Source organism: Meleagris gallopavo, chromosome 4, assembly GCF_905368555.1.
Source record: "Meleagris gallopavo chromosome 4, MGAL_WU_HG_1.1, whole genome shotgun sequence".
Lineage (NCBI taxonomy): Eukaryota > Metazoa > Chordata > Aves > Galliformes > Phasianidae > Meleagris > Meleagris gallopavo.
Genome location: NC_139407.1, coordinates 54,975,672 through 55,003,004, shown reverse-complemented (window position 1 = coordinate 55,003,004; position 27,333 = coordinate 54,975,672). Strand labels below are relative to the sequence as shown.

General features: G+C 39.4%; 1 protein-coding gene and 1 long non-coding RNA gene across 5 annotated transcripts in view; one reads left to right on the top strand and one right to left on the bottom strand.

Moving 5' to 3' along the window:
* The window catches only part of LOC146544517 (uncharacterized), a 48,445-nt gene extending 35,217 nt beyond the window's left edge, over window positions 1–13,228 (bottom strand). For both annotated transcript variants that reach the window (XR_014883202.1, XR_014883201.1), the window contains exons 1-2: window positions 13,089–13,228; window positions 5,846–5,956 (exon numbers count right to left, since the gene is read on the bottom strand). This is a non-coding gene — a long non-coding RNA (uncharacterized LOC146544517). The remainder of the gene's footprint in view (window positions 1–5,845; window positions 5,957–13,088) is intronic.
* A 546-nt stretch (window positions 13,229–13,774) lies between these two features.
* Window positions 13,775–27,333, top strand: part of SLIT2 (slit guidance ligand 2) — a 246,357-nt gene continuing 232,798 nt past the window's right edge. For all 3 annotated transcript variants that reach the window (XM_085223410.1, XM_085223411.1, XM_085223409.1), the window contains exons 1-3: window positions 13,775–14,139; window positions 15,604–15,675; window positions 16,758–16,829. In XM_085223410.1, the coding sequence (XP_085079536.1) occupies window positions 13,964–14,139; window positions 15,604–15,675; window positions 16,758–16,829 (320 nt within the window). In that variant the 5' untranslated portion in view covers window positions 13,775–13,963. The remainder of the gene's footprint in view (window positions 14,140–15,603; window positions 15,676–16,757; window positions 16,830–27,333) is intronic.

Below are 27,333 nucleotides of genomic sequence, written 5' to 3'. Positions count from 1 at the left end.
CTGAAATGTTTGTTTTTCTAAACTTTTCAAATGAAATCATTTTGATTATAGCGCTATATGATTAATTTTTAACTGCACAACAAGCGCTCCTAACTTCTTGTCTATTTCAAGCTGTCTTATTCTATTTTAAGAAAATATTTCTGTATCTGAGGACAAAATATTTGCTCCAGAATTAAAACCATGTTTCCACATGGGTGTTCCAGGGTTGTTGTGGGCTGCCAGTTTTAGAAATATTTTGGCTGAAAATTATGCTGTGGCCTTTATGAGGTTTTGAAATTATTAAAACATTTTAACATTATTCCATAGGATCATAGAATCATAGAATCCTTAGAGTTGGATGGGACCTTTAAAGGCCATCTAGTGCAACTCCCCTGCAATGACCAGGGACATCACAGCTAGATCAGGCTGCCCAGAGCCTTATCCAGCCTCACCTTGAAAGTCTCCAGGAACAGGACATCAACCACATACTCAGGCAACCTCTTTCAGTACCTCACCACCACCCTCACTGTAAAATACTTTTTCCTTATATCCATCCTACATCCACCCTCTTTTAGCTTGAAGCCATTTTCCCTTGTTCAATCACCACAGGCCTCACTAAAGAGTCTGTCTCCTTCGTTTCCAAACTCCCCTTTAGATACTGAAGGGCCACTCTCTGGTCTTCCCAGAGCCTTCTCTTCTCCAGAATGAAAAGCCCCAGCTCCCTCACCCTGTCCTTATATGAGAGGTGTTCTATCCCTTGGATCATTTTTGTGGCCCTCTTTTGGACACACTCCAACAGGTCTGTGTTTGTTGTATACCGAGGATTCCACATGTGGACTCAGTACTCCAGATGAGGTCTCACCAGTGCAGTGTAGAGGGGAAGGATCGCCTCCCTCTCCCTGCTGGCCACATTTCTTTTGATGCAGCTCAGGATATGATTGGCTTTCTGGGCTGCAGGGCACATTGCTGGCTCGTGTTCACTTCACATCCACCAGTACACAAAAGTCTTTTTCAGCAGGGCTGTGCTCAATCCTTTCATGTTTTAGTATTTTTTTCTATGTATAATTTTTCATTTAATTTCATTTCATTTCACACAGAGTGGTGACACACTGCAGCAAGTTGCCCAAGGAGGTTGTGGATGCCCCATCCCTGGAGGCATTCAAGACCGGGCTGGATGTGGCTCTGGGCAGCCTGGTCTGGTGGTTGGCGACTCTGCACGTAGCAGGGGTGTTGAAACTCGACGATTATTGTGGTCCTTTTCAATCCAGGTCGTTCTATGACTCTTTTATTTCATTTTATTTCTTGGCATTAAAGTAGTTTCTTATCAAGATTCCATCTAAAATAAAGATTTGGAGTGTGAAATACTTACTACCATGGAATTATTTATAGGAGATTCCTATACTAGTGAAATGTCTTAAATGCATACTAATGTAAACAACAGTTAGAAATTAAACTAAATACTGTGACAAAGTCCTAGTCTCTGGAAAGACAGCAGTTTTACCATAACTTTGGTGAGGCCAAGAATTCACCTTGTCTTCCACCATCTTTCATCCTTCTGTGATACTAACACAGAAAGCCCTAAACACTTTTAGTATACAAAACAGATAAGAATTACAGGCATGAAATTAAGAATTAAGCATGAAAAAAAATGGAAGTTGCATAATATTTATTCAGTGTACTGTAACCTTTAATTAAATGAAGAATAAAAATGAACATAACTGCTTGCTTAGAGTTTACTGACTTCAGCTTGTTTGAAATGGGCAGTACAAATTGTAAAAAAAACTGCTTTTGATAGGCTGAAAAGATAATTAATGTAAGGCAGCAACCCATTCGGTGCACTTCCTATGACTGCATAGCATTGCTCAGCAACTTTCTTCCCTCAAGCTAGCCAGTTGCTTAGTTGATTAATCCGTTCCTATCTTTTTTTCCTTCTCAAAAGCTCCATTCAAAAAATTCTATGTCTTCTCTTCCAGCTACTTCTTTGGTCTCTCTTCCTTATTGCCTGCCAGTTATTGAGTTCTTATTTTAGTTCCCTTGCCCTTCTAATTCCACTCTTTGCTTATTAGATATGAGAGCTGGAATCCGTTACTCATGAGAACTAATGTCATCCTTACTTTTTTGTAGATTTTGAAACTACAGGAGAAAATATACATATATGTAGACAAAAGCAGGTATCTGTTTTACACTATATATCCTCTTTCACTCAAAGTCTAATTACCTCTGCTCAGCAGATTGATGTCCTTCTGCCTCTGCAACCAGGACATCTTACAAAAGGAGACTAAAGGAATGGATGAAGATAGAATGAAGTAAGTCACAGCAGGCATGGGATTGAGATGGGTACCATGATTAGTTGAGGAACAATAGGTTGAAGTTTCTAAAAAAGGAAAAGATCTGTCTATATAAGGAGTAAATACTGATTACATTTTTGGTATTCCAGGCAGGGCTGGTGGCACCATTTGTTATGAAACAGAAAAATGTTATGGGTCTATTTAACACTTCATTTTTGGGAGTGGTTTCAAAGTGATTTGACATTTTGAGGTTTTTGTTTGTTTGTCTGTTTTTGGGTTTTGGTTATTTTTCCGGTGTTGTTGTTGTTTGCTTGTTTGTTGTTGTTGTTGAAGGGAGAGCAATAAGTCTCAGCCTCTTTGGAAAAACTTTGCTCTTCCATGATTTGAAGAAAAGTCTTGAATTTCACTCAGAGTGGGAGTAGTCCTCGTCAGAGGCAAACCAAGAATATATCTTTCTCTGTCTAAATCTGGATGGGAATCAAACAGGATAATTCATTGATTTTTTTTTAACTATTATCATTCCTCAAAAAGCACTGGATTCCTACAAACATTGTCCATGGAGATTCTGAAGTCCTAAACTGGAAGAGGGGAAGATATCTTGTGTGGGACTCCAACCATGTATAGACTATGTGTGACACTGTATTATACTAAGGACATAATAAGGTATAATAGTCTAGTTCACAGGCATCTCAAGTTGGGCAAGTAGAATTTATTGAAAACATCAGACCTTAATTTCGTTGTGCATACAGAATGGTGATTAGCAATACCTTCTTATGTAGTTTCTGTAAATATTTATGAAGTGCATGAGATGCTATAGTAACAAGCAATATGCAAATCTCAGGACAAAATTTGTTTTTCTTTTGGTGTGGGATATGATTAGCATGCAAAAACAGTGTGGGTGCTTAGAAATTTCTCTGACCACACAGCAGACTATGAGGCAAAAGCAAAGTACTGTTTAATAACAGCTCATTTTGTGCACTGAAATAAGTGGAGCCCTGTGGAGAATGTCTTTGCTTTTTGTATCACAATACATGTATCTCAAAGACTGAAGTAACAGAGGCACTGTGGATTTTGCTTACACTTCAAACAAGAAATACATGTAATGATTCAGATAGAACTGATGGCAAACCTGTATCCTCTTTCCAGCTGTTAACCTCTGTACTGGTGATCTATAATTTGTGGGTCCCATAGAGGTTTTCAGGGCTAGATAAAATATCAGAGTATTGCATTCAAATTGACTACAAAGTGTTGAGTATTTTGTTCTGCCTTCTTCTGGCTACTGGCAGTGAATTTTGTGTTCAGAAAGACTTCTCTTTAAATCAACACTCCTTTACAATAATATTGCCCCAATGAGAGACCTTAATAATACAAGAAACCAGCATGTTTAAATACATAAAAACCACAGTAGGGTAGAGAAACCACAACAACTCAGCAGGCCTGTGCAGGACCAGCAGCTACAGCAGTGAGAGGAGGATCAAGGAGAAGACTGCCATATAAATTCAGCATTTATTAGCTTACAGAAATTATTTTGTTTGACTGAGGTTGCAAAATGACAGTGAGAGAAGTGATAAAATGGACTTTCCAGGGTGAAGCAATCCAGAAACCTTAGCAGTCTGAAAATCATTTTTTTCTAATCTGTCTTACTCTTCTAATAATCTAAATCCTGGTCAAAGGAATTATCTGTTTGGTAGATGGTTAAAGACTGATTCTGGGAAAGTCAGCATTAACAGAAATGGTTAAAGATGCTATTAGGAAAGAAAACACTTTGAATTGTTTAATTTGCTGTTTGTATACTATAAGAGATATCTTCTATTTCATACTACTTTCTTCATATTTCAAATATAGGTGTGAAGTTCCTTGCCTTCCTAATCGCTGTTTTAATAGAGAGCCATACATTTCTCTGATGAGGCGAAGAAGTATGCTGCACTGATGCCATGGACAACGGAAATTTTTTTCAAACTAACTGTATGGTTAAACTGTACTTCTTTTCATTTGATTGTATGACCTTTATATGCTTATTAAAACAAACCTGAAGTATTTCTTTTCAAACTGTTAAACTCCTGTTTTGTACTTTATGTGCAGTTATGTTTTCATGTTAGAAAGATGCCCAAGATTTATGATTTTGTAGATATTAGCCAGCAGAGAAGTCTTACTCAGAGCTGAATTAATAACCTGGCTTAGTATCAGGGCCATTGTGCTAGTGGAAGTTATATATTTCAGACACATTGTTTTGCATAACTGAACTAGTGAATAGTATTCATGTTACCAGGACATTGGTATTCAATGATGAGAAAAATTATTTCATGATCTCTAATCCTACATTAGTGGAATCAGATCTGCCTGTAGTTTCAGTGGAAAAAAACCCAGTATTTCTGTAATTTCAACAAAAGTATTCCTGTGTACAGTCATAGAAGTACTTTGAAACACCAAGGCAAATCCGGTGTTCTCACTTCTCGCTTAGAAACAAACAAACAAACAAATCACAAATTGAAACATTTGTGATTTCAACTGGATTAAATAATCTTCCTTTTTCTATCCTAAACTGCCAAAACCATTTATAATCCTTTCAGGGAAATGTTAAGTATTCTTTAGGTATATCTTCAAGTTATGCTTGGAAGTAAGTTAACATATAAAAATATTCTGATATTTCTGTTCAGCCAAAGAGCAGAAGAATTTCTTCAAATGACCTTTTCCAATACATCATTTGATCTTACCTTCTTTGTTTTCATCACAGTGGATTGTTGTTCCATAATCATTCTGGTTCTTTTTCTCGTATACTAAATTTTAATATGTACCTATATGCATAGCTTCCTATCCGTATTAATCTTTTCTCTGTGATCAAGCTAACACAAACATAGATGATATAGTCTTTTTTCAAGTGTATCCAGGGGAAATCCAGTATCACCTCACTCTCATTGGAGCCCACCTAGCATTTTGTTCTCTATTTTTATTGATAAAACATTTTGCTTTTATTTAACAGTTATAAATCATAATAAAGTTTTCAGTCTCTGCTTTCATCTCATGGGTTTTTTAGGTGCTTATTCATGAATTCGGATCTGAAAGAATTATTTATGCTCTTTCTTATGACCATAGAAAACAGATCAAAATTAAGTTGATGCTTACAGCATGTTTAAAGTCTTCTCAATTATTTCTCTCTTTAAGGAATCAGAGTTCTAGACCAACTGAGTCCACAAACTATTTTCCTGAGTTTGTGAAACTCTGAATAATCTTATGGTTTTACTTCTCTTCATCTAAGTTTAAAAATATTGATAAAAGTATTTTCTTTGGCTAGTTTTTCTAGAAAAAGAAAATCATAAAATAGCCAATAAATCACAGCCAGTAGAATCACATCTTGATTTTTCAGAAAGTTTTTGATGAAATCTACTGCCAATTGTATTCAGGAATATCTGTTTCTTCCCAGTATTAGTGGCACTCTGTACTAGAATCACACATCTCTCAGTATTAATAATCTTTCTTGTAACACTCTAGTTTGTCATCCATTTCTGACTTCATCCCCAGGGGACTTCAACAATCTCCCAGCATCAACACAGTAAAATCTTCCTAGTTTTCATACTTACCCCAGGTCATATCTAAAGCTTCTATGCGTACATGCCTCAGGAAAATGGTGGCTGGATTTGTGTGACTAATTCATTTCCAGTTCAGTGGCTATCAAAAGTGGGGAAGATACTCTACAAAAAAAAAAAAAAAATCGATGCAGTACTAGGATTTTGCATTTTGATTATATTTAAGAAAAAAAAATATCAAGCAGCAAATTATCATTTCAAACGATAACTTGGAATATTAAAATATTTAGGTTTGAGCATGTCATTATAAAAATTTCAGCTAAAAAAAGTGGTTTTTTTTTAATTTTAATCAGTTCTGCTCATAAAATCTTGAATTCTCAAATATTGTTTGCTGAATATAAACTGCATTTTTTAGTAAGAGAACTGTTCATCTGAAAAAACTGCTTTGTCTCTCTTCATCTTTATACTCCCATGTTTTCTTAAAATTAACTTCAGCTACAGTTGTGGAAAAATGATAGTTTGTGATATATACAGAGTAAATATATTTCAGTATGTATTATTTGAAAGGTTTGCAATGAAACTTTTACTCCATACTCCTAACATATGCTGTTCAAAGTAGATTTGGGTAGTGAAAAATTCTGTAATAATTCAGAAACTCAAATGACAATTTTTATCCTTTCAATGGGGAAATGAAGGTATATATTTCTGCTTTTCTCCCCTCCTGTAGTTTTTATCTTCTGGTGTCTTCATTCAGCAGCTGTAATGGAATAGTAAAGGTGAAACAAAAGGCATTGATCCTTTCTGCTACACTCTCTCAATTTGTTCAGGACTGCTAAATGCCAGGCTTGCAGTCCCTCTTCTTCAGCATCTTCCTGTCCTTTACAGGTCATTCAAGCCTGCTTCATTCTGTTTGAGTACAAACTGTTCAATAATCCAGAATGGAAGTGTTAAAGGGCAGAATGCATCCTTAATGCTACTTGATTAAAATAAATATTTGCAGGTCATCCTCTTGCTCTGTGTAGAGAACCTTTTTTTTTTTCTAGAACCTTTCTTTAGTGGAACTGCTTCTGCTGTACAGTCTTCCCTATTGCTTGTGTGCTGTGATTTCAAACAGGAGAGCAAACTGCCAGGTATACAAACCTAATGAGAGGATGAGAGGCAAAAATTTTTTGGTGAAAACTCTGAGTCACTGACATTATGAGGAGAAATAGGTTTCATGTTCATGTTAAACCATTGTTCTTCAAAGGTTGGGCCAAATGAGTCAAAATTTATTTATTAATAAGTGGTACTCATACATACCAACTTTTATAGCTAGATATTATTTCTCCAGAAAATGACATTTAAGTTATCTCTACAGAGAGAAAACTCTTTCTTTCAGGAAAAAGAATATGCTCTTGCATGCTGAATTTTAAGCAATAAGTGGATGACAAAGATTTAACAGCATTCTCTCTAGGACTGATGAAGTTTCAATCTTTGTGAGATACAACTGAAATACATTATCCTACCCTATGGATGATAAATAAAAATAACGTGTGCTATTAATTTTTTGTATGCTTAGACAAAAGTAGGTTATAACAACTTTTTCTTTCGTTAAAATGGCCAGAAAAACTGGGGAGATCTTAGCATTCAAAGTATCCTTTTCAAATCAGTCATTTTGCAAGCATCTTCTTCAACAAGAACCTCCCAAAGGTCAGCCTTCTCCTCTTCTCCCACAAGATACTCTGCAAAACCTTAAGCAAATACATAAATGTACAGTGCATATTAAGTAATGGCAAGACAAGTGGATACAATTATTCCAACTGAAACATATACTAGAACCTGTAGGTCCATGTCTCTTTTGTACTGTGGAGCCACTGATCACTCCATCCAGGTGTGTCCTATTAACAATCACAAGCTGAAACTGGACAAATCTTTTATAATTACATTGAGACACATGTTTCTACAAAAGCCTGAAGATGTGCTGAGAAAGGCTTGGTAAATTCATTATGAAAAGTTTTGAAGAATTGGTTGTCCTGTGTTCCTGTTTTGTCAGGAATAAATGTTCTAATTCTGCTGTTACGTGATGGCAAAAGTAAGTTGTGAGTGGTTTTGATGGAATAGACAACAGTTAATCTTAAGAAGTACTGCAATTTTATCCACAGATTCAGTTGCAACAGAGCAAGTCCGACAAAATGAAGGTTCTGAGAAGGGATATGTCCTTTGCTTCATTCTACATCAGGGTGATAATCCCCAGGGAAAGAATTTAACAATTTAGTTTAAAGACCAGACATTAACACTGAAACAAATGAAGTAGCAAGGCTTTGTCTGCTGCAAAAATTAGGTTTCTGTTAGCAAATAATAGAAGCAAAATTGTTTAAAGCTGGAGCTTTTCTGGTAAATTTGGTGGTGGGAGACTAGATTCTCTACGCTACATGGATATGATTAGCTCAGCATGTATTATCAGCCTGGATGCAGTAACAGCAGCTTTAGCTCTGTCACATGTGGAATGTCAGACTAGATGATATGAGTGATGTCTTCAGCAATGAATTCCTAAGAGACTAAGGAGACTAAATTGGGAGTTAGGATAGTTGGATACAAATACCTCATAAATTACAAAAGATTTTCTTTAGTTGAAATGATAAAGTTTTTACGCTTCATGAGATGGTTGTGCCATCCCATGGAAGATATGTAATATACAATGTTCAACAATCTGTCATAGGATATTGAACATGCAGCAGCTATCAGATTTTCTACATTTGATAGCACCTGAGAGGTCATTGGTAAGGGTTAAGGACTTTGCTAGCAAAATTAAAAGATTTTACTGATAGCTGAAGATGCCTCATATTAAATGCAATCTATAAAACATTAAATCTTCATGTAAATAACGAAAATAATTGTTTTATCATCTTTTACATAAGAATGTGGGGAAAGGATTTGCAATGTTGGACCTGTTTAACTTTTGTTGTTGTTGTTATTTCTTCGCTGCTGATATGGTATTCCTAATGTTTATTCTTTGGACATTCACCTTAATATAGATTAGATTGTTTTATCAATGAACATGAACTGTCACAGGTTTATTACTGGCTTGGAGAATTTCATACTGTTCCTTAACCTACTAGGAGGTATAAGCAAGAATTAACCTGTCTTGAAATAATCCCATGTTGCCACGTGAGATCTACGCATAAAGGAAGCAAAGTATCTGAATAAAATGGTCTGGATCATATAATAATTGCTGCTCACTAATTTCTGACACTTCCATTTCCTCCCTCACTAGATATCTCTACACTTACCCTGGAAATGTTGTAAATATTTTTCATAAAGCAGTAGCTTCTAATGAGAATCTTGCTATTCTACAGATTTGCATGGAGTACTTGAAGGGCTGCTTATTTGAGAAAGGAAATAAATCCAGTCTATTTCAATAGAATGACAACGGATTAATTCAAAGTTTTCATTTTCTAGTCATAAGAACCAGGAAGATTTTCAAATGATTTTCTAATTATACTTTGTGATAAAACATTTTGAGACTCTGTGTGGCTCCACGAGCACCTACAAATTCTACATGTGTGAAAACTGCGACCTTAAAAATTTGATAGTGTCCCTCTGATATAAGATAAGCCACAGGTCACTCAGTATTAGACTAAGGATAGAATTCTGAAATATTTACTACCAGTTGTAATGTTTATTATGGATGTTGTTTCAGCAAAGTCAAGAAGTTTGATCCCTAGCTCCCTTGGAGAAATTGTACAAACACAGACATGGTCTTGTGCCCCTCCCCCCAGCAAGAGCATGCTATTAAATTAAAAGAGCATGTATTTAATTCGGAGGTATTTCAGATCTGTTTTAAACTTGGCTGGCTAACAACCAGAAAAGATAACTAACAACTAAATAGCGCTTTCTCTGAGCAAAACCATCGTATTGTTGTGCTAATAATTTCCAAGTCCCTCTGTAGGCTACAGTGATTCATATCTTTCTCTTGCCCAGCAAGTTATTTTGCACTTAAGCACTTGAATTTTTTTTTTTGAGTGCAATCTTATTATAATTTTTATACTTTAATTTTTTTTTTTTGAGTGCTCAGTCTTTGTTAAGATTAGCTAAATTCATGAGCTATCTCCAGTTAAATAATTTAGAATTGTATTTCTGCCTTGTAAATTCCTCCTTTCCATTCTGGTATCATCTGTTAATGGCTGTACTTAATTTTCAACCATTGATGGAATCGTTCAGTGGCATAGTATTTTTAACAGCTTTTTAAAGCAGTCTGTGTGCTCCCAGACTGACCGTCAGCCACACTCTGAAGGGCTGTAAGTGTTCACATTCTAGCAATTAGATTTTGACTATATCTAAGCTGTTTGCTCAGAAGAATGTTAACGTACACAGTGGCAATAACTTGCTAATATCTATCATTCCTCCTACCCACAAAGTTAGTTAATTTGTTAAAGAAGAAAACTAGATTAATTTATACTGTTTATTCTTGATATATTTCTGCTGGCTATTCTTCTTGCATCTTACTGACCTTCATTATTTACAAACTGATGAATCGTGTTTCACTGTCTTTCAGGCATATTGTCCTCAATAAGCTACAATGATGCTCACACAGTTGATGCTCTTTTGTAGCGCTCACTCAGGCGTTTGTGCTTAGCCTTAGCGCTACCCACCTCAGCCATGAATAGCAGCTTCTTCTATTTTAATGCTCTGAATTTTTTTTTTTTTTTTTTTGGGGGGGGGGGTGGGGGTATACCCCTCGTATACCAATCCTCCAAAAGGTGAAATGTTGTACAGTAAAGCCTGGAGCACACAAAAGTTCGTTTAGCTGCTGTCTGAATTTTCTGATATGGCTGCAGCAAAACTTTTGTTCTTCTACTGACGAATGTCTGTAATTGCTTTATTCCACATCTTCCTGTTACAACTTTTTTCCCAACTTTCACCTCTGTGGGGATATTTTCCTTGTTAGCTTTGAAAGATGCTTCTGCAGGCAACTGGGGCAGCCACGGGGCTCCCTGTGGGGGCCAGGTTTGTGCTCCAGGAATAATGCTATCTCGGGTCTGACCGGAGGCCTCGCCCTCAAACAGAATAAGGACGTGGGGAGCTCTCCCGTTAAAGAATTTGGATTACAAAAGGAGAGTTGTGATGTGCTGGGAGGGGAGTCGCACAGGAAAATCAATCTGAATGAATGAAAGGTATGCTTCAAAGGTAGGCATGGTAGAAATCAATGAGCCCCCCAAAGAGGAATAAAAATTGATTTTCTTTGGACCTTAGTATATGCCTATTTGAAAACAAAATATATTAAATTAAGACCAGCCTAGATTTTGAATCAGCCATGCACAGAGAAGTTCAGAAACATTTAATACTTTAAACATTGACTCAGTTTTTCAGAAAATCACTATATAAAAATGGTTTATTATTTCTTCTACTTCTGTCCTCGGCAAGACTTGGTATGCTGTTGGTACTTGAAAGAAATAATGAATAGTACCAAACGGTTACATTAGTGGTCTCCGTATTTTCTCTGCCTGGAGTTGTAAGATAAAGGATTTTAGTAGAGGCATGAAAGCAGTATTTTAGATTACATTTTTAAATTTTTTTCCTTCCTGTTGCCTGCTAGAAAGTTGCAAAATCCTTCCTAAATCCCTTGTAAAGACCTAGAACAATCAACAGAAGAAAAGAGTAGGAAGTATTCATACACAGAGGCTGACATCTTCCCTTACAGTCACTGAATTTTTTCCGCATCAGCTAAACCTAGAGCATCCCTGCATCTCAGTGAGTCCAGCATGTAAAAGCTGGACAACAATCACATTTCATGAACAAATAGATCAAAAAAATAGAGCAGTGTTTTTAGTAGATGCATACATTCTAGACATTATCATTTTGGCTCGCGTTCCACAGCAAGAGAAGTCAAGAATAAGTTTACTGGCTTCCACCTGGGCAGATTAACCTGGATCTAGGAGAATGTTTCCAAAGGGAGAATTTGTCTTCCTGGTAACCAGGAAAGGGAAAGCCTCTTGTGGGGATTGTGCAGCAGAGACCCCAGAGATGAAGAGCCTCAGCTGGACGCTGCCATATGGAAAGAACTAGGGACTCCCTTGAGCATTTACACACCACACCTTGCTGGAGGCTTCATCATCCATCCCTGCTGGGAACTAAAAGATAAAGCACTTTCACCTATTGCTGAGGTCTCAGGACACGTTGTAAATCACATGGAGCTGCGTGCACAAGGAAGGAAAATTAAAACCAGTTTAGTTAGAAACCTGATGCACTTACATTTTTCTAGGAATGCTGAAGATGCAACGACAATAAACAACAGAATTTAACAGGAACACTGTGTTTATTCATAATACAAGTTTTGGAAGCGGATGGTAAAGAGCAGCGCTCATGCTGCTACTCGACATGTTTTTATGTATGGAATAACACTTGCTCATTTAATTTTCAAAAATAATTCATGGGAGATTCTGATGTATTTCACACGAAAGCTGTAACTGAAGGAAACGCCAAGAAAATCCTCTTCCTCCCTCAGTAGTGGGAGAAACAAAACACAAGACCGTCGTTGAGAAGCCGAAGACGCGTGCAAGTGCAGCAGGCGACGCTTCAGCCCGCTCCCTCCATCTCCTTCCAGGCACAGCACACGCAGACACCGCGGCGGACCCCAGCCCCGCTCCCTCTCTCCGTCCCGGAGGCTGCGTGAGAAAGTCTCCGCAGAACTCCTGGCGGGGGGAAGCGCCACGCTCTCACGGGTGCTGCCCCTCCCGGCACCTCCTCCGCGCTCGCCCAACTTTCATTCATTGTTGGCGTAGCCGCCGGCCCCCCCCCCTCGCTCTCCGGGCCGGGCCGGGCCGGGGCGGGCGGCAGCGCAGCCAGTGAGCGCGGCGCGGGGCGCTGCGGGCGGGGCCGGGGAGGCGCGGCCCCACCGCCCCTATATAGGGCGGCGCGTGGGGCGCTCCCGGCTCCGTGGGAGCGGGGCGAGAGGCGCCGCGCCGGGCGAGGCGGAGCGGAGCGGCGGTTCGGCGCTGACGGCCGCTCCCGGGAGCACTTTCCGCGGGCAGCGGCGGTGGGCACCTTGCTGCGAGGAGGAGAGCCAGCCTGCGGGCGGCGGTGCCATCCTATTGTTCAAGGGGGCGAGTGAAGGAGCCGGCGTGTCGCCTCCCTTCTCCGGCTTCTCTCCGCCGCAGGAGGAGCGCCGCCGCCGGGTTGTTCGGCACCGGCGGCTCAGGTGCGGCGGCGGAGTGGGCGCGGAGCTTTCCTGAGGCGTTGCGCCTCGTCGGGCTCCGGGAGAGAAGGAAAGTTGCTGCCTTTCCTGCGGCGAGCCCGGGAGCTGCCGAACCGGCCTCACCTGGAAGGACTGAGCGGCCGCCACCTCTCCCATCAGGTCCCTTCGCCGCAGCCGCGGTATCCGGGAGACCGCGAGGAGCAGAGTCGGGCGCGCAGCTCACCGCGCTCCGCGATCACGGGAGGATCTATTAGCTGTGATCTGTCACCGCGGAGAAGGAGGTGGTGGATGAACTCCCTTCCAGCAGGGCAACGAATCACTTCTCGAGCTGCTTATTATTATCGGCCTCTAGGACCAGCCCTTTCCTGCTAAACTTGGCTTGGGAGCTTCCAGCAGGAGGGGGCGCGGGGGGTGGAAAGCCGAACCCCGAGCCCAACATCATCTCGTGTGCTTGACTTCTTATTTTTTTTTTTTTTTATCTTCCCTCCCTCTTCCTTCCTTGAGACAGTTTGATGAATGCCTGCCAGTGGGGGATGATTTGCTGAGCCCCGCGGCAGGGTTGTGTGTGCGCGGTGCAGCCCCACCGCCGCCCCCGGGGGCTGCGAGCGGCCCGCGGCGGGGACACGCGTGGGAGCGGACGCCGCGCCAGGAGGAAGCCGGGAGGGAGTCACGGCCGGGAGAGGAGCACACGAAGGAGCCGGCGCCGCTGAAACCGAGAGCCGAGTGCCGCTCGTCCCCGCCATCCGACGGGTTACGGAGGGAGGGCCCGGCCCGGCCCCCTCCCCGCCAAGTTGCTTTCAGCCGCGGATCGCTGCCACCCGCCACACTTTGCCGGGCTTGTTTGCTCGGCTCGGCTCTGGGTAGAGAGGACTTCGCTTTCTCCGCACCCTGAAAGTTGCCCGAGCGCTCCCCGCGGCGAGGTGGAGGAGGAGGGCGGCGCGCCCCGCGCCTCCCCGGGCCCGAGGCCGGCGGGCCCCGGCCGGGCGCAGCGGGCGACGATGATGTGCGCCTGGGGTAGGCTCTCCCTGGCCCTGGGGCTGCTGCTGGTGCTGGTGGGCGAGGCGGCGCCGCAGCCGTGCCCGGCGCAGTGCTCCTGCTCAGGAAGCACGGTGGACTGTCACGGGCTGGCGCTGCGCGGCGTCCCGAGGAACATCCCCCGCAACACCGAGCGGCTGTAAGTACCCCGCGCCGGCGGCTCCCGGCGGGCTTGCGGTGTCCGCGAGACGGAGGTGGCCCCCGGGGGTCCCGCCGCCCTCCGTGTGTGTATATAGCGAGGAGGTGGCGGTTCCGTCCCCTTCCTCCTCTGCCCGTTTCGCCGCGGTGCTCGGAGTCCGCGGCAGCGCCCGCGCTGCCGGCGTTGGTGCTGTAGCCCCTTCCCCAGCCGCACAGCGCGAAGTTGCGCCTGAACTGCGGCCTTCACCCCCCCACCGCAACCGCTTTTTGAGAGCATTCGAGTGCCCTCCGCTGAGAGTGCTTTCCAGTCGTGGAAGAGCAAGCGTGTGGTCGGCTCTCTCCTGTTATTTCGGAGGGGAGGGGAGGGGGGGCCGGGGTCTAAGGGAGAGGAAGAGATGAGCGCATTATTTTTTTAACCTCTAATAACTCATCTAAACGTTGGGCTATGAACACGTCTCAAGTGATGCATTTCACTCTGAGTGTCAGGGACGCTGATTTCTGCTGAGACTTGTGTGGTTTCTTCGCAGTGGTGTTTTGGCCACATGTGGTACAAACACCAAAAACAGTGACTTTTTTTTCCAAACGCGTTGGGAATGAGCTGTAATTGTCAGTGTAGATTCCGTGTAATACCAATTCCTAATGGCTTACCGTAGGAATTGTGAAGTCTGGTTTTATTTGCAGTGACTGGAATTGAGGGAAGTCTATATCTTGACCTAAAATGTTATTTAAATAAAAAGAGGAAAAAAGAGGACAAACAACTTCCAAAAAGAAAGAAGTGCTGGCATACAAGCAGAGATGTCAGGGCCTTAATCCAGTTTTCCATCGCTTCTGACCATGCGTTGTGTTCTGCAGTCAGTATCGCTTCCTGTGCCACATGTGAAGCGTTCAGTTTTTGTAAAATGCTGTTCCCAAGTATTTACAACTGTACGACTGCTTCAAAAGCTAATGTTTGCTGCAGCAAGTAAACCTATGTAGAAATAGTGTGAAAGCTGGAAGTTGTTTAAAATGTAGAAGATTGTCCTGTTTTCAGTCACTTGTTTGGTTTTGCAACTGTCAGTCTGTAACCTTAACAGATATTGTTGTGTCCATAAAGGAGCTTTACTGGTTTTCTAGCTGCAATGCTAACAGAGCAGATATGACCTGCTCAGACGGGCTTAGGCTGTTCATTATTGCTAGAAATAAATGTGAGCATTATAACGGTAGGAAGAACTCACTTTGTGAGGGTCTCTGATTACAAAGTTTGAAACTACCACTGTGCAGATAAACTCTCTTTCGGTCACTTGGAAGTCTGGAACTCACGCCACGCAGTGTTGCAGGAATGGCTCATTGGTATCGTTCAGGTTTGCTAATTAAAAAAAAAAAAAAAACTTGCCCACAAAAACAAAGTAATTTAAAGGGGGGGGGGGGGGGAAATCCAGAACTTCTGAATGTTTTAATTTTGCTGCTTATGAATTATTCTTCTCAGGGACCTTAATGGAAATAACATCACCAGAATCACCAAGACCGACTTTGCTGGTCTAAGGCACCTTCGAGTTCTGTAAGTTCTCTCTTTCTATAGCTGATACTAATTGGACTGATGCTACAGCTCATGTTATAAAAACTATTAAGCTAGTTATCCTCTGGTTTATCCATTGCTTTGCAACTAGTGCTACTGCTTCTGAATTTACAGCCCCTCCCCCATGTCATAAGCTGGTAGAAATAAGTTAGCAAGTGCCTTAAATGTCACCTTGGTTATCATTCTTTAAATTTCTTCTTAAGGCTGTAAAGTGAAAGGAAGTTTTAATTTGTAACTTGTAAGAAAGAGCTCAAGTTGAGCAAATTTATAGTTCATGTTGAAAATGGGTATGCTGAAGTATAGGGGAATTCATTAAAGAGAAAAAAGTTATTCCTCTACTCAGTATAAAAGCAAGTCTCAGGCGATGATTATTGCTTTTCTGCAGTTTCTGGATAAAAGAATATACTTTAACAGTGAATTTGACCGAGGAATAATTAGAATTGGTTCTGTAAATCTTCCTGCAAGTGTTATAAAGCTTTTCCAGGACTGGGTTTGGGGGAAGGTAGGGTAACTGAGAGCAAGTTTAAAATACTGTACAATTAGCTTATTTGTTAAGGCCATTTTATTTGAGCAAGTAGTCAAATAAAAGCCTTTTTTCTTCTTAAACACTGTAGTAATTTTTAATTTTTGTTAAACTACTATTATGGTGACAATTCACTGATTTTTTTTTTTTTCTGCGTGCCATAGTTCTGTATTTTTGTGTTGTTCTTACATGAGACTCACTTTGCGTTTGTACTGTTCAACTGGGGTCTTAAAGCTCACTGGAGAGGATTGATATACGTGAGCAGCGTGTATGTTTCAACTTGGGACTCTTCAAGCAAATGAATAAAAGTAACATCATTTTAATGAGGGTTATTTTTTCCTTTTTTTTTTTTTTTTTTTTGCTATATGACCCCTTGCAAAGTGTGGGGTGATAGCAGTCAAAAATGTTGCGTTGGTTCTCACTCTAGAATAACTGTTGTAGCATTTTAATGAAGATAGGGCTGTCTATAAATGATTGCTGTTAATGCAACAAGTTGTCTTGAAGCTGTTAAAACTTATGTGTAAAAATTTCTCCGTTTCAGTCAGCTCATGGAGAACAAGATTAGCACTATTGAGAGAGGAGCATTCCAGGATTTAAAGGAACTGGAGAGGCTGTAAGTATTTCTAATCCTAAATGTATCAGAAAATAATTTCTTGCCAAATCAGGTGTTAAAGCACACGTTTAAACTTGGGGTATCCTAATTGAGACACAGAAGGAGTAAGAAATTATCAAACAATTTGTATGGATGTTGAGAGGAAAGCTTGATAGAGGAGTCCAGATTTGAGGTGTAAACTTCAATATCTTACTGAAAGTATCTTGAATGTTATGAATGTATTTGCATTTTAAAAAGTGTCCACGGGTACACAAATCCAACAGCTTGTTTTTCGGGTATTGGGTGTTTTATATGATGTCTCGTCGGAAATTACTGCTTGTTGTGAAGAGTCATCTTGATATGCAGCAATAGCTGAATTTGATGCCAGTTCTTGCATAAAACTTTTATGAAGACTTAAGAAAAAAATATGAACCAATTTTCTGAAATGAATGAATTGAACTTGACTTTTAAAGGTAAATAAAAATGCATGTTGCAGGGAAGAGAGAATTTTGTCCAGTAAAGCTGAAATGTGGACATTGGCTTTTTTTTTTTTTTTGTGGCAGGATGTAAATAGAATATGAGTAAGATGGTAGAAGAGAAGCTGAACAGGTTTGGGAATTAATTTTCTGTGTATGCTTGCTGCATTTTCTCAAATGAAAACATTGCTTAAAATGCATTGTACAACTTCTCTTACAAAATGGATCTCATTAAAGTCCAGATGCTGACAGTTGAGTATAGTTTGAGCTTGGAGCTAGGAAATCCTGAGAAAGCAGCTTTATTAATGTATGTTCATGTAGAACTATAGGGCTTTCATTATCAGGCATTTAGTTGCTGCATTTTCATTATATCATGTTTTTTATGCATGCCTCTGGGATCTTGTTTTCACTTGCATTCACTGGTGCCTTAAGTTCAGAACAATCTCTCTCCTGCACTGCGAAGCAACACTGGCTTAAATATTTTCATATAACAGCTATGCTCTGGATCTGTGCGTAAGACAAAAACACTCAGCCGTTATTTCTTGTAAATACAGACAAAGCTTTTCAAGAGACTTAGTAATGGCTAATTTATAATTCTTTTATCTGAAATATCATGGACTTGAAATAATTCTTTTTTTTTTTTTCTTCAAATAAAGTAACATTTTGACCTCAAAATTGGAAGTGTCAATGTGTAGCGTAGCATTTTTTTGAATAATTTAAAATTGAATTGCTCTGAGAATTGTGTAGTCAGATTATTCAAAGTCATATTAAAAGACTTAATGCAACATTTTTTACAATGTGCTTTAAACTTTCTACTAAAGTTTAGGGACTCAGTGTAGCTTTTCCTGCTGAGGAATATACTGGAATAATATGTACACATTCCTAAATTTGGTTTATGGGATGTAACAAGAAATTAAACAGTAGTGTAGTTTGTATTGCAAGTGTAAGAACATATAGATGAAACATTAATAAATGTTAAAGTCTTTAGCTATGTGTGTGACTTGATACTGAGATACAGTAGTTGTGAAGTTTTAAAACAGTACGTAGTCAACTTCACTTCTTGATTATCTTGAAGAAAGTTCCTGTTACATAATGGTGAATACTTTAATAATAATAATAAATTTTGAGATCAGCATGTAGGTTAAAATACATTTAATCATAAGAATTCTTATGTTGAATACAGAGTTGTGATATTGAAAATGACAAATTGGACTTTAGTAGTTAATTCTTGTAAGAAGTGTTCACTTCTGCTATTACACTTTTGCTTTTTTCTTCCTGATAAATCAGTGAAATACTTTGAAAGAAATCATATCACACATCACTGGAACACTTCTAGTTTGGAAGAAAAATTCTGATAACTGCAGCTGCAGTTGTAGGTTATTTTGTTTACTCTTCAGCAGGAAAACTGACTTAGGAAGTTCAGTCTATTTTACACCCACAAAGTTAGATTCTGCTTTGTCTTCAGAATTATTTTCTGTCTGCTTCAGTAATTGTCAGAGTATTTTTAAATTTACTGAAATTCAGTCAGTGTTAGGTGTGTGGGTGACATGTAATTTGAATAAATACGCAGGATGTCTTTAAACTGCCGCAGCTGTTGGCTAAGAGCAAATATTTCATATTTGTGAGGAAAAGCTGAGAAATTTCTTCTTGTTTACAACTGCCAAGCCCATCTGACGAAGGGCCATTGTTATCTGACAGCCAATTCATCTCCTTGGGATTCTGAAATTCAGGACTATTTCTCAGGGAACTTGTGGGTACTTCAAGTGTTTTCTTTTATACAATAAATAGCAAGTGCTTTAAACTGTGGGTTTTTTTTTTTTAAGATGTAAATGCAGTGTGCCAGGCTACTGCAAAATAATATCTATTGTAGTTCCTTCAGTGTTGTAATGGAAACGTGTAAGAGTTTTAATGGATCCTAAATGAACTGCTTTGATTTATAACATTTCTTACAAGTTATACATTTTTTTTTTCTTTATGTTAGATTATTTTATGCTGGAATACATGAGCTGAGTTGGAAAATGTTGTCTGTAGTTCAGTACTCTTTAATGTGAAGAGTAAACCTTTACAGTATTTTCTCTTTGTGGAAAAAAATAAATCTTTACATGAAGTGGTGCTTTTTGCATGTTTCTTAAACTGGATTTTGAGTAACAAAATCCCTTCAGTTACTCTGATTTTCAAGGAGATGCTTGGTTGATCAGTGATTTACTCATTGTAAATTCCCATTTGAAGATGGCAAATTCATGCAAAATGCTGAATACCTTCAACTCTTAAGTGCTCTGGTTCATCCAGTCCTGCTTCACTTTGCAAAATTCTTTGTGAAGAAACTCTGTTTTCTTTCCAGAAGAAAACTGATTAAAAGTATGTATATGTCCCTTAGGTAGTTAGAAATACTTTTCCTGTAGTTTAGTTGAGCTACAAGAGGTCTGTAGCATGCTAGATATAAAACTGTGTACGCAATGCTAACAAGAATGTGTCACACCAGTGTGATTGCAGAGCTGTAATGGAAACCACAACCACAATAAACACTACTGTAACAGGTGATTGTTACGGCAACGGCACTGCTGTTATTTTCAGTTAGCAATAAATGGTCCTGTAGTAGTGCCTGCTATGTAAGGACTGGAAGAGCATTCCAGGGGGAAAACCAGCAGCTTAAATCGAGGTTTTAGATGTGTGTGGAAAATTGAGTTGCTGGGGAGATCCTAGTGGAGATAAATATGGTTTTACTGTAAGTCTTTTAGGTGGGTACCTCTCTGAAAAGTCTTCAAATGTGTATATACTGCAGTGTTCCTTTAGGTATAACTCCTGGCAGCATTTTCTGAAGGCTCAGCTCTGAAGGGGTACCAGCTTTGGCCCAAACCAACTTAGTACAATATTGCTTGAGCTCTGAGCTATTAACTATGCTCTGAATATAGATGTCTTTACAGCCTGTATCTTGAGTGTTTGAATCATGTCATCTGTGTTGTGTAGATGCTCTCAGTGTTTGGTAGAACAGCCATCTTTTAACTTGACTATGTGTAGCTCTGATTCCAATGGATGGGACAGCTTGTACCTCCACTTTCTGAAAACTAACACCTTCTTGGTTGCAGCTTTAAAAATTATTTTAAAGTCACTAGCCCCAAGGCCTACACCTTCTGAGGTGTTGTAGCTACTCTCAAAGTATTCCAGTGTTTTTTACAAGCTATCTTCACCTGGAGTGAAGTATTTGGTTGAGGACAGCTGCTGTAGACTATGAACCAGCTCTGTTATGAGCTGCATGTCTAAAATTTCTTAGTTCTTTGTACTCTAGAATTACAGTTGTCAATGGTTTACATGCTGGTTTGGCCCGGTTCCGTGACTAGCGGGCAGAGTAATTTTGCAAAATCTATGCCTCTGGAAAAGGGAAACGGGACCCCAAAATAATTGAAAACAGCAACAGTGATCTGAGGAGAAACAAACTAATTTACTAAATATAGTATCGGAATGCAAGATAACACACTATAATACAATATAATTAGAATTGAAGTTAATAAATCAAATATAATGAGAGTGTCCAAAAGGTGGATAGACCTCACCATAACACTGAGGTGAAATGTGCAGTCCAGTTGAACAGCAGGGAGGAGAGCCTGACGAAGAAGAAGGGACATCAGGTGACCTTGCCAGGGGTTATATCTCCTCTCTGAATGCAAAGCCCCCTGGGGTAGGTTATTCTTCTCTTCTGGACAGGTACCCAGAACTGGAGCATTAACACTTAAACTCCCAGTGCACTACATAATGTTATGATGTGGAATACCAATAACCAAAAATCAAAAAATCATGACAACAGTATAGACAGGTATTGAGGGATAAATACATTCTTTGCTTGTTTATGTAGCAGAGTGGTTAGCTTTTCATTGAGGGTTGGGGGGGGGAGCTGGATGATACGAATATTTATTTGTAATTGTAAATATTTAAATATTTTTCTAATAAAATTACTAACCAAGTGGTTGAGACACCAGCTATGAGTTCTGTAAGGATGTGCTGAACATCAGAATGCCAGAATTGGAAAAGTTTACAGCAGTAGTTTGAAAATGACCATGATTTTCCTTGCTATACTTGTGATTTGAGGTAGAAGTATGTCCCCAAAATACTAATTTGGAGTCTGACTCTGCAGATGTTGACTAAATGAATAACGTTGTTTGCATGAGTAGTCCCACTGGTAATTCTCATGAGTGATGTTACTTGTGTGACCTAAAAAGTTTCTAGGCCAAGTCCTTGTACTTTCAGTACTTTGATTAGAATTTATTTCACAAATGCCCATTTGTCATCTTAGTAGTTCTAAAGAGTCACAGTGCCAATATAACACACGTGTACAAAGAAAAAAACCCAAAACAACAGCAAAACTCTCCTACTTCTGCAGAAAACTAGTGAAGAGGTAACATGTTACTCTGAGGTTCTTGAACAACTGCAATCTTAAGGTTGAGTTTGTGCCCCCTATAAGAAAACCAGCCCCTCTGAGTTTCACGGTGTGAGTCAGCTGAAATCCTGAGTTGTAGAAAAGAATGCTGTAAGGGTTGAACTTCAAGTTGATACTTGAAATAGCTTTTAAACTGAAAGCCATCTATGATGTACATTTTCATGCTTCTTACAATGCATCACTGATGGAGAAGGACATATTTCAAGAATTAAATACTTTGTTATAGTTCATATATATTTTTTTTAAACCTTACAACACAATTTTAAAATGACAGAACTGAGGAATTGCCTGTACTTGTTATTTACTGGGGGCCCCATCTTGACAAAAGCCTTAAAATACGTTAATGTGAAGTGAGCGTTACCTGAGAAGTGTATGCAGGAGTATTTAAAAACTATTAAAATTCTGTTCATAATATGATTTGAAACTTACAGATGTATCACAGCAAAGAAAGGCAAGAATATATTTCAACTACATTGTTTCAATAAGTTTTCTTCCATTTAGTAAACAAACTGAAGTACTGCTTAGGTATGTTTTCTGTGTGCAATTCTGTATGTGAAACTGCTGTGTTTGGAGCTTGTGGAACATGCAGGAGCCCACCTTACTGGAAATGTCAAATGGGGCTCGGTATAATACTGGACTTCTAGCTGTTTTTCATATGCTGGTTATCAGGGTTTTAACCTGATGAATGTGTTAAATGCATGCATAGTAGAATGGGCTAAGAGATAACATTCTACATCTAGGATAAAAACAGATAAAGCTTGTCTTGAGTAACTGTGCCTATCAAGCCTGGAAATTCATCAAGGAAATTAGCTACTTCAAAATAGACTAGACAAACTAGTACTGCTATCCTTTCATCTAGTCTAGGAGGGCCAAGCTGTACTCTTTGTGAATTTTCTTATGGAGCAGAAATAATACTCCCCACCCTCCCTGCAATGTTTGTTTTCATAAACTACGTAAGTTGCTTTGAAAGTCATGCATTCTATTTATTTCCACAGAAACAACAACAGATACAATGAGCACAATAACACACTTCGATAGAGAAAATTCTCAGCTACAAAATGGTTATTTCTCAGCATAGTCACCACCACTAGCTATGCATTTTCACCAGTAATGAACAAGATCCTGCCTGCCATGCTCATGAAAATCTATGCCAGAGGAGGCAACTCATTGTTTCACAGCTGTTACGGCAGTATCATTACTAGAAAAATGTTACCTATGCAATTTCATCAGCCCAAACAGATGGAAGTCAGAAGGTGCCAAATCCAGAGTATACAGTGGGTGTAGTAGGACAGTCCAGCCAATATTGGCAACATGCTTCACGGTCTTCAAAGTGGTCTTGGGACTAGTATTACTGTGTTGCAAGAGAAAAGTAGTCATCTTCTCTGGCCTGACTCTGGCAGTTCAAGCCTTCAGCTTAGTGAACATCGTGATGTAGCAGTCAGAGTTGATGGTTTGTCCAGGTTCCAGGGAATCCGGAAGGATCGCTCCTTTCTTATCCCAAAAGAAAGTTCATGTCCATTTACTTGCTGAGGGTTGCATCTTGATCTTTTTCTTTGATGAGGAATTCATGTGTTGCTAGTCCATGGACTGCCATTTTGACTATAGTGGTGACAGTATATCTTGTCACCAGTAACAATGAGATCGAGGAAACACTCACCTTCAGCCTCATATTGGTTCGATACGTCCTGACAAACTTGCGTATGGTATTCTTTCTGTTCCTGTGTGAGATCCACTTGAAATAAGCTTAATCGTATTCCAATGTTGCCTCCATCATTTCCACTGAAGCTAAGTTTCAGCTCTGTAAACAGTTCCCTTGTCATGGTCCACTGATTCACATGGCTGAGCTGACTGTGGCACTTTTTGTTTCATGATGTGAATGCTATGCAAGGCTGCACAGAACAGGGCTTGTCTTTCATGTCAGTGTTAATACTGGTGAAACATGCCATAGTGCCTACATCCACTTTTTGGTTTCCATAAGGGTTCAGCAAGCATCAGTGAATGTCAGTGGGTGCCATTTTTTCTGCATATAGGAATTCAGTGATATGCCTTCACTTCATATACCATTTTGTTTGACTACCCCTCTGCTGCTATCTGTTATATGGCAACAAACCATAATGGAGTATTAGTGGGAAGGTTCAGCCTCTACTGCTCTGCTGTATCACCAACATCCATCTCTGATGTCGTGAGCCAACATAATAGTAGGAGGCATTTGGAGCAACTCTTGCAATATAGTGCATGATGGGAACCTAACCACTGTGAACTTTTGTAGCAATGTTGATGTTCCTTAAACATATGGTTGACTTTAATGGGATAAAACCTGTTCTCCAGAGCTTAACATAAATCTGCGTACTACCCAATAATATTATGTATTAGCATGGCATTAGATTGTGTTCTTATTCCATGTTTTTGACTAGTTGTATCCATAAAACCTGAGTTCTAAGTAGAAAAATTATTAACTTTTGAAAGAGGAATTTTTAAGTTTTCTTACCACAAGAGTAAAGTCTGTCAATAAGTAACTCTGAGGTCATTCACTTTTGTTTTGAACTTTTGAGTATTTCGTAAAATACAAATTCATAAAATTCAGTTGCAAAACAGATTATTTTTTTTTAAACACTTCTCCCACCCAAAAAAAATTCCACCCCAGAGCCACATTTCCCTTCTGCGTGGCTATATGATCAAAGCTGAGATGACTGGAAAAAACGCCAAATGTTGCAGAACAGCATCATGAAGATAATTCTTATTTGTGAAGGAGAATCTCGTTAGTTCTTCTAATTTACGGAAGTTTTTTTTAGGTGTGAAAGAGCTTATGTGAAATTTTGGATATGTGGTGAAAAATTTTTTGTTAGTATTTGAGTCATTGCTCCTGTTTGTGACTAACATTGGTAAAGAAAAAGATAGTCAATTAATGAATTATTACATCTGTTGGTATGTGGTTGTATGCATTGTCTCAAGAAAAGCAGATTTTTGGCAATAAGGCCTTTTATTGTATAAGCAGCAAAGCTATCTTCTGAATGGAAGTGTCACTGTTCTCTTAGAATGTGTTTTTAGCTCATAAGCTAGGAAGGTATCTCCAGTGTGTCTCAGAGCCCTGTTCTTCATTTTACTAGCAAGTTTACTACTGAAGCCTTTTTTCAGTTGGGGTGTGTTCTGAACACACACTGACTTCCTCAGCCAGGCAGACTCTGGATTGGCTCAAACCTGGGCTGTTTATGTATGTCCTGTTTTTTTTAAGCCTGTTCATCGTTTAGATTTTCTTCTCTTTAAAACATTGATTCTTAAGCACCTGTCTGGCTTTGGCCTGAAAATATGAGCATGGAAAGGGTTAAATAACACATTTGTGAATGTGTAGGTAGCAGAAGAATAATGAGTTCAGGTAGAGAATACGTTTTTGAGCAGCCCTGAAGGGGGTGAACAGTTATTCCTTGTTAATCACGGATGTGAAAAATCCTTCTCTTGGTTAATCCTACATAGTTTAAGGGCAGTGCAGAGTGCATTCCTCATCTTAGAACAGGGAGGAGATCATGAAGCCTGCGGTGCTAATCACTTACCAAAAGAATGTGAGACCATCTTATGGGAATTGTAGTGGGGCTTCTGTATTTATAGTTAAAAAAAAAAATATTACAGTAATTATCCTGTATTAACAGACTTTTGTTGAAATAACTTCAGATATCTTCTCTAGAAAAGTTTCTGGTAAATCAGAAATAGACAAAGTCTGTCTCTGAAGATGATTATTTAAAAAGAGAAGCAGTGTTTTAATAGTATTTTAAAAATCAGATTATATGGCTATGCTTTGATTGCAGAATAATATTAAGCATTTGATAAAACTTTTAAGTCTGAGCAATGGTCTTCTTTCGAAATCGTTGTAAATTTTCATTATTATTTTTAATATATTTTACTCATTTGAATGTAGTTTCTCATGGGATTCCCTTTGTAGGTCTAGAAGTCAAATTGCAGTGAGAAGTCCTGTTTGCTCTTTGCAGACCTTTTTACAAATTCCAGGGCAGGAAGGCTGTTTATTTTTCCCACATCTGTTTTGTGCTCATCCTTTGTGACACTGTTTGCTGGATGCTCTTCTTTCTTGCTTCTACTGAAACGGGTAATTTGCACTGTTGCAAAATGTTGAAACCAAATTTGATTCTACAGAACTATCTTTTCATTATTTTTCTTTCTAGTAGTGTTTTGCGTTCAGAATACGTTTTAAACTGATGCAACAAAGCACTGATATTAAATTTAAAGCTATACATTTTAGTTCTGCCCTGGAAAAATTCTGTTTATCTTGTTCAATTAAATAATAATAATAATAATAATAAATTTAATATTAATGGCATCAGGTAAAAAATGACCTGTCAAGTGCATTGCATTTTCATATGCTATATTTCAGAGAGAATCTAAAAAGTTCCGTACTTTAACTTCTGAAGTCTCAGTTTTACCTGGAATTTTACAGTTAAACTCCAAATTACATTATGGTTTTGGCTACAGGGCTGTTACTTCAGTGACTCATGCTGTTATATTACCTCACCTAATCTGAAGAGTCTGCATGAAAACTAAATATTAAGAAATGTTTTTTCTTTCATAGTTTGTAGTGTATTTTGTTGGCTTGTTTTAATAATAACCTAGACTAATAATCACATACAATGAGTAATTCTGCTCTTAATTTGCTTAGAACACATCAGCCTGTCTGAGTGTAGGTTGGCAAAATGCCTGTACAGGTGCTACACAAGAGTACTTGAATGAAAACTTAATGTGTAAAGACAATTCTATCTAGACTATTTGCAGTCCCTTCTTGTCTGCTTTCCAGTCTTCCCAAAATTTAGCTAAACTCCACATGACAGATCAACTCCCTCACTCTATTCAATTCCTCGTTCTCTCTTTTCCTTTCCTTTCCTTTCCTTTCCTTTCCTTTCCTTTCCTTTCCTTTCCTTTCCTTTCCTTTCCTTTCCTTTCCTTTCCTTTCCTTTCCTTTCCTTTCCTTTCCTTTCCTTTCCTTTCCTTTCCTTTCCTTTCCTTTCCTTTCCTTTCCTTTCCTTTCCTTTCCTTTCCTTTCCTTTCCTTTCCTTTCCCTTTCCCCTTTCCCCTTTCCCTTTCCCCTTTCCCCTTTCCCCTTTCCCCTTTCCCCTTTCCCCTTTCCCCTTTCCCCTTTCCCCTTTCCCCTTCCCTTTCCCCTTTCCCCTTTCCCCTTTCCCCTTTCCCCTTTCCCCTTTCCCCTTTCCCCTTTCCCCTTTCCCCTTTCCCCTTTCCCCTTTCCCCTTCCCCTTTCCCCTTTCCCCTTTCCCCTTTCCCCTTTCCCCTTTCCCCTTTCCCCTTTCCCCTTTCCCCTTTCCCCTTTCCCCTTTCCCCTTTCCCCTTTCCCCTTTCCCCTTTCCCCTTTCCCCTTTCCCCTTTCCCCTTTCCCCTTTCCCTTTCCCCTTTCCCCTTTCCCCTTTCCCCTTTCCCCTTTCTTTCCCTTCCCTTTTCCCCTTTCCTTTCCTCCCTTTTTTTTAGATTTCTTTTTTTCTTTTTTGGAAGTTATCCCATATGTTGTCAGAAAATCATCCTTGTGAATGTTTTGATATTTGATTCTGTATTACCTTATGGGGGTTTTATAAATTTCCTTTTCTTCTTAGGAGTATATGTCCAT